At 44.2% G+C, this 20,168-nt stretch overlaps 1 protein-coding gene across 1 annotated transcript; it reads right to left on the bottom strand.

Annotated features, from left to right (window-relative positions):
- Nucleotides 1-897: 897 nt before the first annotated feature.
- Nucleotides 898-7,675, bottom strand: LOC311146595 (PX domain-containing protein 1-like). Its single transcript, XM_084183118.1, has 5 exons — nucleotides 7,165-7,675; nucleotides 6,653-6,753; nucleotides 5,998-6,118; nucleotides 2,072-2,195; nucleotides 898-1,050 (listed from the first exon to the last, which is right to left on the bottom strand). The coding sequence occupies exons 1-5, from the start codon at nucleotides 7,412-7,414 to the stop codon at nucleotides 906-908; spliced, it is 741 nt and encodes a 246-aa protein (XP_084039244.1). The 5' UTR covers nucleotides 7,415-7,675; the 3' UTR covers nucleotides 898-905.
- Nucleotides 7,676-20,168: the final 12,493 nt, after the last annotated feature.

Below are 20,168 nucleotides of genomic sequence, written 5' to 3'. Positions count from 1 at the left end.
GATGCACCCAAAGAACTGCAGGAAACATATCTGGGATGTGCTTTTTCCTCATTGGCCAGTTTATGGCAGTGTTGTGCAGCTTACATTCTAGACTGGGGCACCAAATTCCAATGTGGGCCCCATTCAGACTTGAGATACACACTTTACTTACTTATTCTCTTTTATGTACTGTTTTCTCGCTGTGCGTTCTGACATCAGAATTAATCCTACGACAATGTGGGCTCCAACAAGATATGCGACAGGGGTAGAGATCCATGGAAATGTGTTGGGGTCTGGTCTGGTCTGGTGGTAGTGCTGGCTCCCCCAGACCAAACATTGCCCCGCCACTCACTTTCCGTGCTATATCCCTCTGATCTATCTCCCCATCTCCAACCAGTATTTATCAACAAAACTTTAACATAGCATAATTCCAGGATGTGAAACCCTAGAATAAAGGTGAGAGAACCTATTCCCTGCATGTGGGAAAAACACATCTGGTGATTTAAACTCCATAGAAATAGACATCAGTTCTCACTGCAATGCAATAGACAACTTTGATAAGAGTTAGTATATTGGTTCATCAGTTTGGAGAACAGGTATTTTTTAATTCGACTGTCATCGTGGCACAAATGTGAAACCATTTGAATCTAGCAGCAGCAGTCTGTAACCAACATCATTTGGATCGGACCAGTGAATCTAGCAGCATCAGTCTGTAACCAGGGTTGGGGCAGGTTACTTTCTAAATGTAATCCGTTGCAGTTACTAGTTACACTGTATGGCCAAAAGTACTGTACCTTTCTAAAAATTGTAATCAGTAACGTAACCTTTTGGATTACGTAATCTGATTACTTGGATGACTTTCCCCTTTAAGAGGCATTAGAAGAAGACTAAAAGGATCCATCAACAAATATGTCCGCCGCTGCCGTTCATTCCAGAATATCAGTCTCGTAGGTCAGTAGTTGGTAGTAGGTCAGATTAGGGAAATACGTTTCTTGGTTTTCGGCACTATCATCCGTTGATGCTGTCTCAACGAGGTCCAGGGTCTCCTTAAACCCAGATTGGGTATCGTACCTGAAAAAAAAAACGATAGAAAATATGAAAATACTCCAAGGACAAGGCATTGGAAAATGTAATGTAAGAAAGTTGCAGGCATGTTGACGGTTGGTGACTTGTTCTGTGTGAAAGAAGACAAATGGAAGAACAGACCAAAAAAACGATATTACGTTTTTTTTTCTTCATTCGTCCGCTGTTGATACGGTCCCGAAATGTTTTGCATGTCAGCAGTCAAGTTTTCAAGATATTGGAATTAAAACGAAGCAAAGTGTCACCGGCCACATCATCATGATAATGAAAAATGCAGTGCAACCTGCCTTTCATTAAAGGGGAAGTTCACCTTAAATGTAGACTTTTTTCAGACTTAGGCTGTTGTCGGTTCATCCAGACAGTTGTAAAGTAATTTCAACAGTTTTTTTTAGCAATGTCCAGCATCCCATGGCTATAATATTTGGAGCAAAGCAATGTTAATGGAAATGGATAGACCCCCACTATCAGTGCACTCATAAGCATGGGGAAAGAGATGTGGAGCGAGGGAAAGGGACCTGACTTCTTGAAACTGGATGCTCTTTCCCCATGCCTTTTGAGTGCACCACTACCTGAGTCCATCCAGTTCCATTAGCATTGCTACATGCTCTGAAAATGCTAACCAGGAAATGCTGGATGTAATTAGCTAAATAACCACCCAGTGAGCTAAAGACGTTGAAAACCAAAAAGGATGACCTTTTCAACCCAAAATATGTATATTCAATGTATTTTGCTCACAGGGCAACTGTCTGGACAAATTGAGTCAAAAAGAAAAATAGGAAACTTTATTTTAGGTGAACTAACTCTTTAAAAAATAATATATGTATCATCATTTTCTCAACCACAGACAAGACTGTATGTGTCACCACAATGCATAGTAACATAAGGTAAAATACATACGAGATACAATAAACAGGACTGTCCACAACATGAAAATTACAGTGTGATTTACAACAGTATGAAATAAAACTAGTAAAGTTGAATGATGAAAGAAAGGACGATGACGACTCACCCAAAACCCGCAGACTTTGTACATGTGGACACTGAGAGGGCTCTGTGTCTATCCTGTGGTGCACTGTAGTCATAGAAAATGGTCTCTGTGTTAGCCAGACAAAACCCATTGCACCTCATGATATCTGTAAAGCAAAAAAAAAGGCACAATAAGTTTGATAATATTCCGCTAATGTTCTGGGTCATGTTCAGTAGGGTACGCCGCAGCGAAGCGCTTTGCAACAGAAAACTACAATCTTTGCTGTAGCATTTTCCCGCGGCACCTCCTTTCCGAAGACACTGTAGATCGTTAGTATCTTTCAGAGAAATGCTATAACTGCAATACTGGGGGGCATGATCTCAACCCCGAATACAGCTTAACCGTCGGCGTCTCAGTTGTTTTCTTAGCCATCTTACTCATCGCACCAACAAATTGAAGAATAACCAATTGTTTGTGATTTAGAAAACGTATGAGAACAAGTACAACCTTCAGCGCACAATGTCCAGGGGGCGAGCACGCTCTACCACCTATGGGACAGTTTAGTTGGTGCAACGTAAGACAGTCTTGTTTTCCAATTGTTTGTTTTAGTAGTGTGAATCGTTCCTGTTCACATCGAGGTGAAGAGTGGAATAATTGAAAGAATGAATCTCAGCCTGTGGACGGTAGGGATTCCAGCTGATTTCATTGGCCGTGTCAGGAGTGATTGTAGATCTTTCAACCGAAGTCGCGAGAGTGCGACTCCCCCATAGTTTGTTGTACCGAAGTTGACTGACTGAAAGGAAACTTCATTAGGGTGTTCAACAGTGAAGTCTGAAGTGCAATACACTTGAACAGTCATTAGGTGGCACTTGCATCACACTAGTCCAGCATGTCTAGATCGATGCGTTGCACTCTTTTGGTTTATAAAGCCCTCTTGCCCAAACTTCCGCCATATCTTACTTAAGTGTTAACCTACAGACAGACATACGTGCTACCAGACCTGGTCTCAGGGATGGCTAACTCTGGAGATCCATTCGATCTCCACTGAGTTAGATAAATCTGCTTTTAGTTTTTTGGCAACTTACTTGTGAAAAAAAATAAATGCCTCTAGGGCATTTCAAACGGCTGATTGGGGCCATTTTTACTGAATAATGTTGTTTTTTTTATGATTGTGTTATTTATCTCTGTTTTGCTTTTCGTAGTGTATTGATCTGTATATTTTTTTGTAATTACAAGGCTCAATTGTAAAATATAATTAAATGGTAGGTTGACCATAGAAGAACAGGACAGTCCTTGGATAGTAAGTATGATAACAAGCAGATATGCTCTTCAAGTATGTTTTGTGCACAAATCCAAAATCATGTCAATTAAACTACACTGAACAACAATATATACGCAACATGTAAAGTGTTGGTCCCATGTTTCATGAGCTAAAAAAAAATCCCAGAAATGTTCCATACGCACAAAAAGCTTATTTCTCTCAGATTTTGTGCACAAATTTGTTTACATCCCTGTTAGTGAGCGTTTGTCCTTTGCCAAGATAATCCATCCACCTGACAGGTGTGGCATATCAAGAAGCTGATTAAACAGCATGACCATTACACAGGTGCACCTTGTACTGGGGACAATAAAATGCCAATTAAAAAATGTACAGTTTTGTCACACAACACAATGCCACATACAGTGGGGAGAACAAGTATTTGATACACTGACGATTTTGCAGGTTTTCCTACTTACAAAGCATGTAGAGGTCTGTAATTTTTATCATAGGGACACTTCAACTGTGAGAGACGGAATCTAAAACAAAAATCCAGAAAATCACATTGTATGACTTTTAAGTAATTAATTTGCATTTTATTGCATGACATAAGTATTTGATCACCTACCAACCAGTAAGAATTCCGGCTCTCACAGACCTGTTAGTTTTTCTTTAAGAAGCCCTCCTGTTCTCCACTCATTACCTGTATTAACTGCACCTGTTTGAACTCGTTACCTGTATAAAAGCCACCTGTCCACACACTCAATCAAACAGACTCCAACCTCTCCACAATGGCCAAGACCAGAGAGCTGTGTAAGGACATCAGGGATAAAATTGTAGACCTACACAAGGCTAGGATGGGCTACAGGACAATAGGCAAGCAACTTGGTGAGAAGGCAACAACTGTTGGCGCAATTATTAGAAAATGGAAGAAGTTCAAGATGACGGTCAATCACCCTCGGTCTGGGGCTCCATGCAAGATCTCACCTCGTGGGGCATCAATGATCATGATGAAGGTGAGGGATCAGCCCAGAACTACACGGCAGGACCTGGTCAATGACCTGAAGAGAGCTGGGACCACAGTCTCAAAGAAAACCATTAGTAACACACTACGCCGTCATGGATTAAAATCCTGCAGCGCACGCAAGGTCCCCCTGCTCAAGCCAGCGCATGTCCAGGCCCGTCTGAAGTTTGCCAATGACCATCTGGATGATCCAGAGGAGGAATGGGAGAAGGTCATGTGGTCTGATGAGACAAAAATAGAGCTTTTTGGTCTAAACTCCACTCGCCGTGTTTGGAGGAAGAAGAAGGATGAGTACAACCCCAAGAACACCATCCCAACCATGAAGCATGGAGGTGGAAACACAGCTTTTCTGCAAAGGGGACAGGACGACTGCACCGTATTGAGGGGAGGATGGATGGGGCCATGTATCGCGAGATCTTGGCCAACAACCTCCTTCCCTCAGTAAGAGCATTGAAGATGGGTCGTGGCTGGGTCTTCCAGCATGACAATGACCCGAAACACACAGCCAGGGCAACTAAGGAGTGGCTCCGTAAGAAGCATCTCAAGGTCCTGGAGTGGCCTAGCCAGTCTCCAGTCCTGAACCCAATAGAACATTTTTGGAGGGAGCTGAAAGTCCGTATTGCCCAGCGACAGCCCCGAAAACTGAAGGACCTGGAGAAGGTCTGTTTGGAGGAGTGGGCCAAAATCCCTTCTGCAGTGTGTGCAAACCTGGTCAAGACCTACAGGAAACGTATGACCTCTGTAATTGCAAACAAAGGTTTCTGTACCAAATATTAAGTTCTGCTTTTCTGATGTATCAAATACTTATGTCATGCAATAAAATGCAAATTAATTACTTAAAAATCATACAATGTGATTTTCTGGATTTTTGTTTTAGATTCCGTCTCTCACAGTTGAAGTGTACCTATGATAAAAATTACAGACCTCTACATGCTTTCTAATTAGGAAAAACCTGCAAAATCGGCAGTGTATCAAATACTTGTTCTCCCCACTGTATGTCTCAAGTTTTGAGGGAGCGTGCAATTGGCATGCTGACTGCAGGAATGTGAATGTCCACCAGAGCTGTTGCCAGAGAATTTAATGTTCATTTTTCTACCATAAGCCTCCTCCAACGTTGTTTTAGAGAATTTGGCAGTACGTCCAACCGGCCTCACAACCTCAGACCACGTATAACCACGCCAGCTCAGGACCTCCACATCCGGCTTCTTCACCTGCGGGATCATCTGAGGAGGGGTGGGAGGGGTACTGATGTGTATTTCTGTCTGTAATAAAGCCTATTTGTGGGGAAAAACTCATTCTGATTGTCTGGGCCTGGCTCCCCAGTGGGTGGACCTGGCTTCCCAGTGGGTGGACCTGGCTCCCAAGTGGGTGGGTCTATGCCCTCGAGGCCCACCCATGGCTACGCCCCTGCCCAGTCATGTGAAATCCATAGATTAGGGCCTAATGAATTTATTTCATTTGACTGATTTCCTTAAATGAACTTTAACCCAGTAAAATCTTTGAAATTGTTGCATGTTGCGTTTATATTTTTGCTCAGTGCACTCGATGATGCTTCAAATCGGGCAGCACATTCTCTTGCCCTCCAGAAAAACTGGAATGTGAAATTAGCTGAAAAAAAGATTAATCAGACACTTGTTTACAGTGAAACATGGTCATTAAAATAACATGTGCTAGATACATTCAGACCTGATACTGTTACTGGACTCTGATAGTATGGCTCCATGTTGTTGATGCTGTTGTTTTCTCTTATCATCAGGTCCAGCGGAGATTGCTCAAAGAACGTGAGCACTGCTTCTGACCGTGAATACTGTAGAGGAAAAGGTTGAAGATGACAGTGGGGAACACAACTAGCTTGGGGGGGGTGAATCTCAAAAGTATTTTTCCTCGATTTGTTTCCTTGTTTCCTCTCCTCTCGCCACCTTCTCCAAATATATCCGAAGGAAACGAGGAGAGCATTGGAAGAAAATCTCCTAGGAGAAAATCTCCAATGCTCTCCTCGCTTCCCTCTGAAGTTTTGAGGGAGGTGAGTAGAGAGGATGTGAGGAATCGAGAAAAGGCCACCCCGTCTAGGGGAAACATTTTCAGGGAATACAGCCCAAGTACATTGGGTGACCCTTTCAAGGCTCAGAAATAAACTACTTCATAAGCAATATTATTCAACCTCAGAAGGGATAGGTATAAGATACATAAATTGCAATTTGAGTTGACACCATATTGTTTATTACTGAAAGGCATACCGTGTCAACTAGTGGCTGTTGAAATAGCCAGATAATTATTTTGACGAGTCATAACTGTATATTGATATGCATTGCTAAATGTAAATAACTATAGACCACTCTACCTTAATTGGCAAGGTGACGACCCTCCTGAGTAGTTTCTCCACCTCCTGCAATCGAACCTCAATATAATTGGCCTCTGCAGCGTCTCTGATTCGCATAAGTCCTGGTGGGGTAAAACGTAGGAAGTATTTCAAAACAAGTCGTATTTTAAAGTATTTCAGAATATAAATACAGTGAAGTTATTTTAAATACTGTATTTAGACTGTATAGGTTTACAATTTGTACAGGCTTTCAATTATGTATTTGTAATTTGTCTTTGCAAGATTTTGTCCATGTAAGAAAGACATGTCATCTTGGTGTTTTTATATAGGCTAGGTTTGTACACCTTCACGTGACAGTATCCATCAATGTAGGCTGTACTTTGAATTATTATTGTGGGTCTGTACATCTTAGGCTTATTTCAACATGAAATGGTCTATTCAACTTTTCATCCACATAGGACATAGAATAATGTAGTTCTGATTATGTGAGTTGTTTATCATGGGTTATAATGTATTTATAACGGGCTACCTACCATCTAAGAGCGCTGACTGTGTAGGAGTTCCTCTGTCCTCTGGGAAAGCATCCATGAGTCTCTTCAAAAGGCTTCCAAGATCGCGGTCCGTTCTGTGCAAATAGAGAACGCTCCTGTCCGAGAGTTCGGTCCGGACTTCAATGAATTCTTCCTTGCCGCGGTGACCGATTATTCGTTGTGTGCCAACAACCCAACAGTTCTGTACAAACATGTTCATGAGCGAAGTTCCCTCAAAAGCAACAGTAGCCATTGTCACGGCTTTATTCCAATTCGACGATAGGCTATAATTGTTAGTTTGACTTTGGGGCGCCTAAATATCTGCAATTTCATTCCTTTCCCCAATCTCCATCATGCATAGGCAAACGGTCGGGATTGTATTTTTTTCTCAAACGTTTTCAGAAATATAAAGTGCCGTTTCGATTATCCTAAATGACTTGTATGATGTCCAGTTTTATAAAAATTACACAAATGCCATAAACGCTGATGGAAGCGACTCCTCTCTCACTGGCAGAAGTGACTTGAAGAAGAAGGTTGGCAGGTTTGAGATCCTTCGCCCCATTTCCGCCCTCTCCCGCACACAACTTGATGCTATGCAGCTGGGGTTGCCCAAACCCAAAACCACACTCTCTGTCTGTCAACGAGTCAATATAGCATGATTACCAAACCATGTGCAACAGCAAGTTTTGGCAAACCTAGAAAACTATTTAGAGCTAAGAAAGCCAGTGATTTCAAATAAATGTTGATGTACTGGCAATTAATTCCTGGCATTTAGTTGATGGTCCTTTCAGGCTAGTGGATGCTAGTGGAACTGGCGCTGTGCTTATTTTTTAACAACAAAGGTGGGATAATCCAATTGGAGCAGATTGAGAGGTGGGATTTGCTTCACAGCAAGGTGCTTACTATGTCATACCATGTCAACTGAGGTTCAGGTTAGTCTTGTAGGCTAGAGTTACTGTAGCCTACTACAGTATTTCAACAATAACCAAGACAAGGTATGTTCAGTACACAGCACATCCAACCTGGGTTCAAATCAGGGACTAGAGATAAAAAAAAAAAGTGCTATCTAACTAAATCTGGTGCAATGACATGTTGTACAGGTGGGCGTTGTTTGCTAGGGCGGATTGGCCATCTGGCAATTCTGGCAAATGCCAGATGGGCTGGACCATTTTTTAGCTGGGTGGGCTGGTCAAAATGGACACACACAAAAATAAAACAATGAAAAAAGGTGACATGGCCGGTGGCCCATGGCCTGTTAATTTCTCTGTTCTGCTAATCTATAATGATCCTTTAGTTGATCAGTGGGCAACGCCGGCCCGGTTTTCTGTTAGGCTGAGTTGAGGTCACGCAAACTCACATTCAAAGTCAAACGCGGCATCAGCAAAGAGTCCTGCTCTGACTCTCACTCTGTCATCAGTTAGATTGTAAAACAATGGAAACGGTGCCTACAAACAGTGAAGTGCATTATCCTCATGATTCCTGAAATTAAAGTGTCCTCTCTCTCTCTCTCTCTCTCTGCCCTCGCTGAGTGAACCATGTTCCTCTCCCATCATGCGCTCAAGAGATAAATGTTTCTCATCGTATAACATTTCAAAATGCAATTGCGGGAAAAACAGCTTTGCAAGGTTCGTCCCCTTGTCCCTGTTGAAGGGAGGAGGGTCTCAGCTTTCTGGAGGTAGATATTTGATATGGCTTTGAGATATGGAGCAGCGTGCATGCGAAATGTGCACCAGCTATTGTCAGGGCCTAGGCCTAGGACTGGGCAAAACGATCCCTTATTGATGTCACATGTTAAATCCACTTCAATCAGTTAGAAGAGACAGGTTAAAGATTGATTTTTAAGCCTTGAGACAATTGAGACATGGATTGTGACTGCCATTCAGTCGATGAATGGGCAAGACAAAATATTTAAGTGCCTTTGAACTGGGTATGGTAGTAAGTGCCAGGCACTTTGCCACCGGTTTGTGTCAAGAACTGAAACGCTGCTGGGTTTTTCACGCTCAACAGTTTCCTGTGTGTATCAAGAATGGTCCAGCACCCGAAGGACATCCAGCCAACTTGACACAACTCAATATTAGGAACGTGTTCTTAATGTTTTGTACACTCAGTGTATATCGTGAATCGCCCATATGTTAGAAAACATTTAGATATGACTTTTAGGCCATATCGCCCAGCTCTACATAGTGGTGAGTTTATAGTGGTGAGTTGTATCTCCAGACAGACCAGTTATAGTGGTGAGTTGTATCTCCAGACAGAGGAACAGTTATAGTGGTGAGTTGTATCTCCAGGCAGAGGAACAGTTATAGTGGTGAGTTGTATCTCCAGACAGAGGAACAGTTATAGTGGTGAGTTGTATCTCCAGACAGAGGAACAGTTATAGTGGTGAGTTGTATCTCCAGACAGAGGAACAGTTATAGTGGTGAGTTGTATCTCCAGACAGAGGAACAGTTATAGTGGTGAGTTGTATCTCCAGACAGAGGAACAGTTATAGTGGTGAGTTGTATCTCCAGACAGAGGAACAGTTATAGTGGTAAGTTGTATCTCCAGACAGAGGAACAGTTATAGTGGTGAGTTGTATCTCCAGACAGAGGAACAGTTATAGTGGTGAGTTGTATCTCCAGACAGAGGAACAGTTATAGTGGTGAGTTGTGTCTCCAGACAGAGGAACAGTTATAGTGGTGAGTTGTATCTCCAGACAGACAGAGGAACAGTTATAGTGGTGAGTTGTGTCTCCAGACAGAGGAACAGTTATAGTGGTGAGTTGTATCTCCAGACAGAGGAACAGTTATAGTGGTGAGTTGTATCTCCAGACAGAGGAACAGTTATAGTGGTGAGTTGTATCTCCAGACAGAGGAACAGTTATAGTGGTGGGTTGTATCTCCAGACAGAGGAACAGTTATAGTGGTGAGTTGTGTCTCCAGACAGAGGAACAGTTATAGTGGTGAGTTGTATCTCCAGACAGAGGAACAGTTATAGTGGTGAGTTGTGTCTCCAGACAGAGGAACAGTTATAGTGGTGAGTTGTGTCTCCAGACAGAGGAACAGTTATAGTGGTGAGTTATACCGCCAGTAGTGTTTTTTACATGTTGTATTTGTTTTAAACATGAGCTGGTTAAACAAGAGGAGGAGGACCATGTCTCGCCAGTCACTGGTACAGAAATGGTTGAGAAACACTGGACTGTACTGCCAATGTTATGTGTCAGCACTAGTGCCTGTGTCTAGGGTAGGGTGTGTAGGGGGGTTGATGTGTGCTGGTGTGGATACAATTCCAGGGTCTTGTCCCTGGTTGTTTGCACTTTGGGACTTTTCTATTGGTTCCATTGCAACAGTCAAGCACAACTAAAGACAGTAGTTTGACATGATTTGCAAAAGAGTTTACATCCAACAGCATAGTGCATTCAACTTCAACATAGCCTAATGTACTGTACATGCAAACGACTTATCTGTAGCTCCCTGTGCTGAATAACAAAGAGTTGAATTTCTACGTAAATCTACACAGACAGACAACCATTCCCCATGATGTGCTGTTGCTGAGATATAAATAACAGTGGTTAAAAGAGAAACGTATGGGATGGGGGGAAAATTCCAGCCACAGTCAGTCCCTCAACCCCACGTTATTATGTAACCCCACATTATTATGTAACCTCACCAGCGTCTCCTTGGATACTAGCTCTAATGAGAGAGTGTGTTGGAATCGTTTCCAAATCATTTTGGCAATGGCTGCATTTCCCTCTGTTAGAAGAAGCAAAGCAAACTATGGGGGAAATATTTGGTCCCCCCGTGTTATTGGTTGTTTGCCATCATTAAACCAACAGTATACTATAAAACCACAGAATGGTTTTGGGTACTGGTAAATCCTACTACTACCAGTACTACCACAGTACCTGGTAAACTACTACTACTACCAGTACTACCACAGTACCTGGTAAACTACTACTACTACTAGTACTACCACAGTACCTGGTAAACTACTACTACTACTACTACTAGTAGTAGTACTACCACAGTACCTGGTAAACTACTACTACTACTAGTACTACCACAGTACCTGGTCTCCTGAGTGGCGCAGTGGTCTAAGGCGCCGCATCGCAGTGCTAACTGTGCCACTAGAGATCCTGGTTCAAATCCAGGCTCTGTCGCAGCCGGCTGCGACCGGGAGACTCATGGGCGGCGCACAATTGGCCCAGGGTATGGGAGGGAATGGCCGGCAGGGATGTAGCTCAGTTGATAGAGCATGGCGTTTGCAACGCCAGGGTTGTGGGTTCGATTCCCACGGGGGGCCAGTATAAAAAAATATATATATATATATGTATTCACTAACTGTAAGTCGCTCTGGATAAGAGCGTCTGCTAAATGATGTAAACTACTACTACTAGTACTACCACAGTACTTGGGAAACTACTACTACTAGAACTACCACAGCACCAGATAAAGTCCCTCTCTTCAGGTAGATGCTTACAGTTTTCAGAAAAGAAGTATGCACACACAGGCAGTTATAAAAAATTATATGACAAGTCATGTATTTTCTAATATTTTGAATTCTGTTTATAATGTCAAAAGGCACTGCTCATCTCTCTTATAACTGTAAGCAGTGGTGTAGTGGAAGGTATACACAGTTATACACCATATACCCACTTTTTGTTATGGGTATTGGGTATACTCACTTCTTAATCCCCACGATGCGTATCAAAGTAGTGTAGTGGAGGTATACGCCATATCAACTAATACGACTGATGGAACAGATCAGAATGTTTAGCTTCAAATGTTGATCAACTATTATTTCTTCAAACTTTAAGAGCAGCGATGTGCACACGGCGGTAGTCCTCGGAGCAAATGTTTTCAAAATGCAATTTGCTGGGAAAACACAGTTTAAAAGATCCGCACTGCACATGTGAGCGGTTTCTTCATGGACAGAGATGGAAATATCTGTTAGGAATTTAGAAAGAGGGGAGACCTAAAGATGCAATAACGATCATGGGGTTGCTATTATGACTAGGATACTGCCTTTGGCTGGTGGCAATGAAAAGTTCATTTGAAAGCCTTTGAGAACAGGAGAGCAAATATGAGGTCTTTATAAAAAAAATAATTGCCTCCACATTTCTGTGGTGGGATTTTGGTTATAGGCTACTTTGAAGCAAGTAAAACATGCCTCATAATATGAACTAAAATGTCCAGGTTTCAAACAATTAAGGAACAGGAAAAATATAGCAACGCTAAATGCTAGGCCTAACCTTCTTCTGGTAGATGGAAAGGCTTTCCCAAAAACCTTCTCAATTGAACGTTAACTAGCTACAAAGTAACATATGCCTACCTGGCAGAATGATATGATTATTTACATCAATCCAGTGGCCATTTGTTTTGCAAACTCCATCTCATGTGTGCTACGGCAACACACTAACCAAACACTGCTAGGTGCCAGACCAATAAAATTAAAGGGTAACTACACACAAAAAAATCTACATTTCTAAGATTTTTCCCAGACCTCAAAAGTATTTCATAAAACATTCAGTTTTGTTGTTTGTTTGTTTCTTTTTTTTTTTTTTATGAAAAAATCTGAAACCTGTGAATTGACTCATTTATCTATTTCGTTAGCCTACCTGCACAGTACAGCTTGGGTTGACCTGACTGTGAAAGACCAATTTGGGATTTATCATTTTAAGTCATTCAGAGTGTATGTCACTGTTTGTCATAGTATTTTCACCGAGCGGGCAGTTTGGATTTTTGGGGGACACAATTAGAGTGTACCCACTTCTCCATGCACCACTACACCACTGAAGAGAAAGACAGAGGAAATGGGGAACGATGCAATTGGTAACTACCAATGATATACTCCTATGTAAGTACCAATGATATACTCCTATGTAACTACCTGGTACCAAATGTTACTTAGTGGTGTCTGTTTTGTTTGAATGAATCTGAAAGAACCTTCATAGATTCAACTTCATAAACTTCAAAGAAAATTAATAGGTTATTACTGTGTAATGACCATTTTACCATGTCATTTTCTTAACACAAGCAGTATCAAGTAGTATGTGGTGTCGTAAAATAAATGTGCTTGTTTAATAAGATTCATTACACATTTACATACAAGACCAGGGTCATGTTCACTAGGCCATGCAACAGAAAAGGAAAATAAGCGTTTCTTATTGGACAAGTCCCAGCTAGTCCCTCCCTATATCAGTCCGTTTTCTTTGGTTTGGTGCCTACTGAACACAGCTCAAAGAAAGGCTTTGTCAGGATTGCTGGGATCTTCCTGCAGAGGGAGAGGATTTTGAGCGTTTGGGTGTCCTTGGTCCTAATACAGGGGGGGTGGTGCGTGCGCACGTGCGCAGCAGCTGGTGGCGTAGCGTACGGAGGCAGGGGAAAGACTCGCCTTTGAGGTGGCACCGTATGTGGAGGCTAAAGCTATTTTTCTGGGTGAGAGAGAGAGAGAGGGGGAGAGAGAGAGAGAGAGAGAAGAGAGAGAGAGAGAGAGAGAGAGAGAGAGAGAGAGAGAGAGAGAGAGAGGGGGGGGAGAGAGAGAGAGAGAGGGGGGGGGGGGGAGGAGAGAGAGAGAGAGAGGGGGGGGGGGGAGAGAGAGAGAGAGGGGGGAGAGAGGGAGAGAGAGAGGGGGGGGGGGGAGAGAGAGAGAGAGGGGGGGGAGAGAGGGGGGGGAGAGAGGGAGAGAGAGAGAGAGAGGGGGGGGAGAGGGAGAGAGAGAGGAGATATGGGGGGAGAGGGAGAGAGAGAGAGAGAGAGAGGGGGGGGGAGAGGGAGAGAGAGAGAGAGAGAGAGAGAGAGAGAGAGAGAGAGAGAGAGAGAGACAGACAGACAGACAGACAGACAGACAGACAGACAGACAGACAGAGACAGACAAAGAGAGCGCTTTCTTACAGTGGGCTAGTGTGTGGGAGACTGGTGAGGTAGACAGAGGCTGCCATTGAGGAGTAGAGAGACTTTGCAAACAATTAACATGAACTCTAAAGAGCTATTTGTGTGTGTGTGTGTATTTACCTGCTGTAGGGACAGTATTGGCAGCAGTAGGGCCTCTCTGTGTGTGTGTGCGGGTGTACAACTTATCCAGAATGCTGCAGCCCGTCTGGTGTTCAACCTTCCCAAGTTCTCTCATGTCACCCCACTCCTCCGCACACTCCACTGGCTTCCAGTTGAGGCTCGCATCTACTACAAGACCATGGTGCTTGCCTACGGAGCTGTGAAGGGGAACGGCACCTCCTTACCTTCAGACTCTGATCAGACCCTACACCCAAACGAGGGCACTACGTTCATCCACCTCTGGCCTGCTAGCTCCCCTACCTCTACGGAAGCACAGTTCCCGCTCAGCCCAGTCAAAGCTATTCGCTGCTCTGGCACCCCAATGGTGGAACAAGCTCCCTCACGACGCCAGAACAGCGGAGTCACTGACCACCTTCCGGAGACACTTGAAACCCTACCTCTTTAAGGAATACCTGGAATAGTATAAAGTAATCCTTCTTCCCCCACTCCCCCCCCAAAAAAATAAAAAATAAAATAAAGTGGTTGTCCCACTGGCTATCGTAAGTTGAATCCACCAATTTGTAAGTCGCTCTAGATAAGAGCGTCTGCTAAATGATGTAAATGTAAATGTAATTGCTGGCACAGGGGGCTGCTGTCGATGAAGGAGTAGGGACACTGAAAGGCTTCTCACCTACAGGTCAGAGATCATTCTCACCTACAGGTCAGAGATCATTCTCACCTACAGGTCAGAGATCATTCTCACCTACAGGTAGATAGTCGACAGGTCAGAGATCATTCTCACCTACAGGTAGATACAGTAGATAGTTGACAGGTCAGAGATCATTCTCACCTACAGGTAGATACAGTAGATATTTGACAGGTCAGAGATCATTCTCACCTACAGGTAGATACAGTAGATATTTGACAGGTCAGAGATCATTCTCACCTACAGGTAGATACAGTAGATAGTCGACAGGTCAGAGATCATTCTCACCTACAGGTAGATACAGTAGATATTTGACAGGTCAGAGATCATTCTCACCTACAGGTAGATACAGTAGATAGTCGACAGGTCAGAGATCATTCTCACCTACAGGTAGATACAGTAGATAGTCGACAGGTCAGAGATCACAGATACAATAAATATTGTAAATATGGTACTGGAACTGACTGAGTCTGTATATAGTATGCTTACTTACTTTCTCATGTTCTTCTTATTTTTATTTCTCGTGTGTTTTTTGTTCTACCTTTTGTTATTTTTAGTATTGCTCTGTTATTGATTACTGTACTTGTGCACGTGACATTAAAACTTCAAACCTGTACCTTTTATCACATATTGACAGACTTAAAAACCCCGTACAACATTATGGGTGAGCGCAGAACATGTTTGTTTTTTACTAGTCTCTACAGGGGGTCTTTAAAGCCAAGTACAACAATGTGATTGTGGCCCTCAAGGACGGGTTGGGAGCTCTGCTTAGTAGAGAAAAACCTTTTTTAAACCCAAAGCTACTGTCGATAACTTTTTTTTTTCTTTTTTTTTTCGGCCAGAGTAGGTAGCTACTTAATAACGGGGTTTCAATGCCAGACTTGGCTGGCAACATATGCTGCTTCAACCCTCTTGGTCACATGATAAGCAGTGTGTTAAAAATGCCACCTATTGTGGGGTTCAGTAGCTTTCCAACAATCGACAACAAACATGTTTGTTCAGAAACAAACTGCTTATCTCATATTACTTGTTTCCCAGTGCATCCCAATTCCTTAAAATAAATATCTACAATATATTGTAAATATCGGTGTCTGCTTTCCCGCATGTTTCTCAAGGGGGCCTGATCCCACTTTAGGAAAATATCTAGGAGAAACACTGCATTCTACTAAATATTGTGTTTTTTGATGTACATATCATGTCAGTGGAATGGAACATTGGCCTCTATGGGTTGAACATTCCAGTCTTCAACCCCATGGCATTTTATGTAATCTCACTGGTGTTACCATGGCCACACAGCTCTCAAAGCACTTGCTGGGACAGAATGTGTGGGAAAGGTTCTGTAATAAATTTGGGCCACAGCGACATTTCCCCCCTTGGTAACAACCAGCGAACAATGGGGAAATGATTGAGGGTCCAGTGACTCCCTCCAACAGTGTTCCCGACACAGGGATTTTGCATGTCCAGCTTTTCTGTAAAAAAAAACTAAAACAAATGTTTCTTGTCTCTCTACTATAATTTCTAAAACAGACACACGTCTGATATCTAAAAGTCACACACACAGTAATGTGCCTTTACTACACTTGTAATGAATAACACTAAGTACCAGTGAGTGTGTGTGTGTGTGTGTCACTCTGGATAAGAGCGTCTGCTAAATTACTAAAATGGACACATTTAAATGTGTGTGTACGTGTAGGTATCGTGTGTGTACGTGTAGGTATCGTGTGTGTACGTGTAGGTATCGTGTGTGTACGTGTAGGTGTCGTTGTGCTGACTACACCAACAGCTAGGATGACTGGATATGGTCTAAAAAACTGACGTGTATGAACATGGAGATGCTGTACCAGTGAGGGCTTGAGCCGGGTGCTCTGGGGCTCTGGTGCTCTGGGGCTCTGGGGCTATGGTGCTCTGGGGCTCTGGTGCTATGGGGCTATGGGGCTCTGGGGCTATGGGGCTCTGGGGCTATGGGGCTCTGGGGCTATGGTGCTATGGGGCTATGGGGCTATGGGCTATGGTTCTCTGGGGCTATGGGCTATGGGGATATGGGGCTATGGGCTATGGGGATATGGGGCTATGGGCTCTGGGGCTATGGGGCTATGGTGCTCTGGGGCTATGGGGCTATGGTGCTATGGGGCTATGGTGCTATGGTGCTATGGTGCTATGGTGCTATGGGGCTATGGTGCTCTGGGGATATGGGCTATGGGGCTATGGGGCTATGGGGCTATGGTGCTATGGGGCTATGGGGCTATGGGGCTATGGTGCTCTGGGGCTCTGGGGCTATGGGGCTATGGTGCTATGGGGCTATGGGGCTCTGGGGCTATGGTGCTATGGGGCTATGGGGCTATGGGGCTATGGGGCTCTGGTGCTATGGTGCTATGGGGCTATGGTGCTCTGGGGCTATGGTGCTCTGGGGCTATGGGGCTATGGGCTATGGTGCTGTGGGGCTCTGGGGCTATGGGCTCTGGGGCTATGGGGACACTCAACGGGCCTGGTGCATGTCCATGTGGTGGAGAACTTCCTGTCATGGCAGGACACAAGGCCATGGTCATACTTTAAAATGAACTACAAATTATGAAAGCTTTATAGGCACTGCATCAATGCTTAATCCAGTTGTGTACACATTAGGCCTTAGGGGGTTGTAGTTTGTATACCGTGGGCTTTTCTCTGTGTACTTCTCTCTCAAACACACGCATTTACTTGATATATGCTTCCATTATATCACCATGTGGTCCTATATTACGCGTAATTCCGGTTGAGTTTTACAGCCCATTTTCTGTGATAAATGTATTTTGAAAGTGTAGATGGTCTGAAAACACACAGACAAGTCAACAACAGACAAAGCATCTGAAATAGGCTTGAGGTCATAAAGGTCATAAAGGTCATAAAGGTCCTGTGTGGATCAGTTGGTAGAGCGTGGCACTTGCCATGCCAGGGTTGTGGGCTCGATTCCCACGGGGGACCGGTACGAATGAAAACATTTACGCACTCTCTACTGTGAGAAGTCGCTCTTCTGCCAAATGACTCAAATGTAAATGTAATGATCTTCCACAAATAAACTGAACTCTGACCCCTTGTGGTAAAATGTGTTACTGACGCCTCTAAGTGACTACCTGTTGCAAAGGGCACAGCAGAACTCTTTCCGCCACTTTCTGCCCCTCCTTCTTCTCGTCTGCGTCAGCCTCCTCTTCTTCCTCGGTTGGCTCCACTCCTTGTAGGTCTTGTAGGTAATTGCTTTCGTGGGTGAACTTCCTCGAAGCACACATGTGAGTTGGAGAGGGGGAACGTTAAATGGGCAATCAGCAGTTCAAACAACAACAAATTGAATACCACGCCATTGTTTTGGTAAACAGCAGAGGGATGGATGAGAGAAATATAACCAATCTCAAATTCATGAGCAGAACCATTAATGCAAGGACTGACCACCCATTATATTAAATATATCAACAACAACAACAAAAATGGCTATAAAGTGTTTGTTTACAATTACATTGTTTACAAAAAACGTTGGGTGCTGATTGGGTATGACAGTTGCTAAGCTCATTACGCATTTTTATAAGTTATATTCTTCAAGAATCAATGGGTGTATTATTACTTTAAAAGTCCAAAATGGAAGTACCAATCACAGATTGCTCCTTTAATGGTCAAAAACCTATGGTTGAGATACTCGACTGACTCAACTGTGTTCAAAGACCAACTTGTGAAAATTCATCAGAATAGATTTGATACGGTAGCTAACAGGAGCCCTGTTCAAATTCATTAGAAGTGCATCCTTCCTGAAAGCCAGGTGGAGGAGCCCTTGTGTCGTCTACTCAGTGATTACTTTACGGAAGGGAGGAAGGAAGGATGCATTTTTACAGAATTCAAATAGGGCCCATGTCCAGACCAAATGTTTGAAAATATTTTGTGTGCACACGATGAGAAGGTTGGTTTGGTGCTCTGGGGCTATGGTGCTCTGGGGCTATGGTGCTCTGGGGCTATGGTGCTCTGGGGCTATGGTGCTCTGGGGCTATGGTGCTCTGGGGCTATGGTGCTCTGGGGCTATGGTGCTCTGGGGCTATGGTGCAGGGAGGGCCTATGGTGCAGGGAGGGAACAGGTAAGCCACCTAGACAACATGGGTGTTCAGTCCACCCGCATCTGTCAGTCTGTCCCCAAAGGCTTTGTGTTCTGAAATAATATGTTTGTGCAGCTTATCTGGAAGACAGACATGGGACAATTGGGTTAAACGAGTATACATTCATGTAATCTAATTTGCTCCAGGGGCGCCGTACTACTATGGCTGACCCTGTAAAATAACACATTTTAGGCCACTGGTGAGGGCTCCGCCCGTTGGGCATCCTTGGATTCGACACTCCGGAACTTCCGGGGACAAACCTGGCAGCCGTGGGGCCTGGAGCCCCTCTCCCTCTTTCCCCCCGCCGCCTCCTATTCCCATGGGCCCTCCAGTGGCGCTCCATCTCCCCCCACCTGGCCAACGTCCAGCCACACTGAAGGCACTTGAAGCCCCGATCCCCGCCGTGGCATTTCAAGTGGGGGAGGTGGTGACTGCTGCCCCTGGGGCTGGAGCACTTTGTCATCCAGGGAGGTGTCCAACTAAAAGCCCTCTTGCCCGACGGGAGTTGAGGAAAGCTGGGTACCCGCTCAGCCTGAGAGGCCCTTGTTTGGCTGTGGAGATGCGACAGAGGCCTAGGGTCATGAGGTGAGCTGATTGGGCCATTTCCTCATCCTTGGCCTCAGTCTCGTTCATCACCACCGAGCCCATTTGACAGGACAGGTTGACGGAGCCGGCAGTGTCCAATAGGAACACGCTCTCCTTACTAGTCCACCTTTCTATCCTCTAGTCTAGTGACTAATCCACTCTTGACTGTTATTTTCACTGCATCTGAAACACAAGTTTCCCCCCCTTGAAAATGTATTTCTTACCTCATAGGTCTGTGCAACGTGTAGGCTCCCTTCCGAGTTGGAGCTCAGGGCCATGTCACATGACCGGGGATTGATATTGGGCAGTATGCCATACATGGGGAGCAGGATGGACATGTGCTCCAAGCCCATATGATCCATCTGATCGTCATCAGCATCCTTTGAGCCAGAATGGAGGACATCCTCCAGGTTGTAGCCTTGGGAGCCATTTTGGACCAGTTCAACTCCCACCCTTACTTCCACCTCTAGGCCACGACCCTTCTCAAGTCGTGCCTCTCCAGTACGTGTGCGCGGATGCTTGCTTTTAGGCCACCGGTGAACTGGCACGCTCTGCAGCGGTACACTTCGACCAGGTCCCATTTTGGACCAGTGGGAGGAGCTTAGGCTGCATTTCGCAGTCACCAAGTCCAGTGAA

Source organism: Coregonus lavaretus, assembly GCF_964263955.1.
Source record: "Coregonus lavaretus genome assembly, chromosome: 19".
NCBI classification, from domain to species: Eukaryota; Metazoa; Chordata; class Actinopteri; order Salmoniformes; family Salmonidae; genus Coregonus; species Coregonus lavaretus.
Note: the sequence above shows the minus strand (reverse complement) of the source record. Positions and strands in the feature narration are given on the sequence as shown.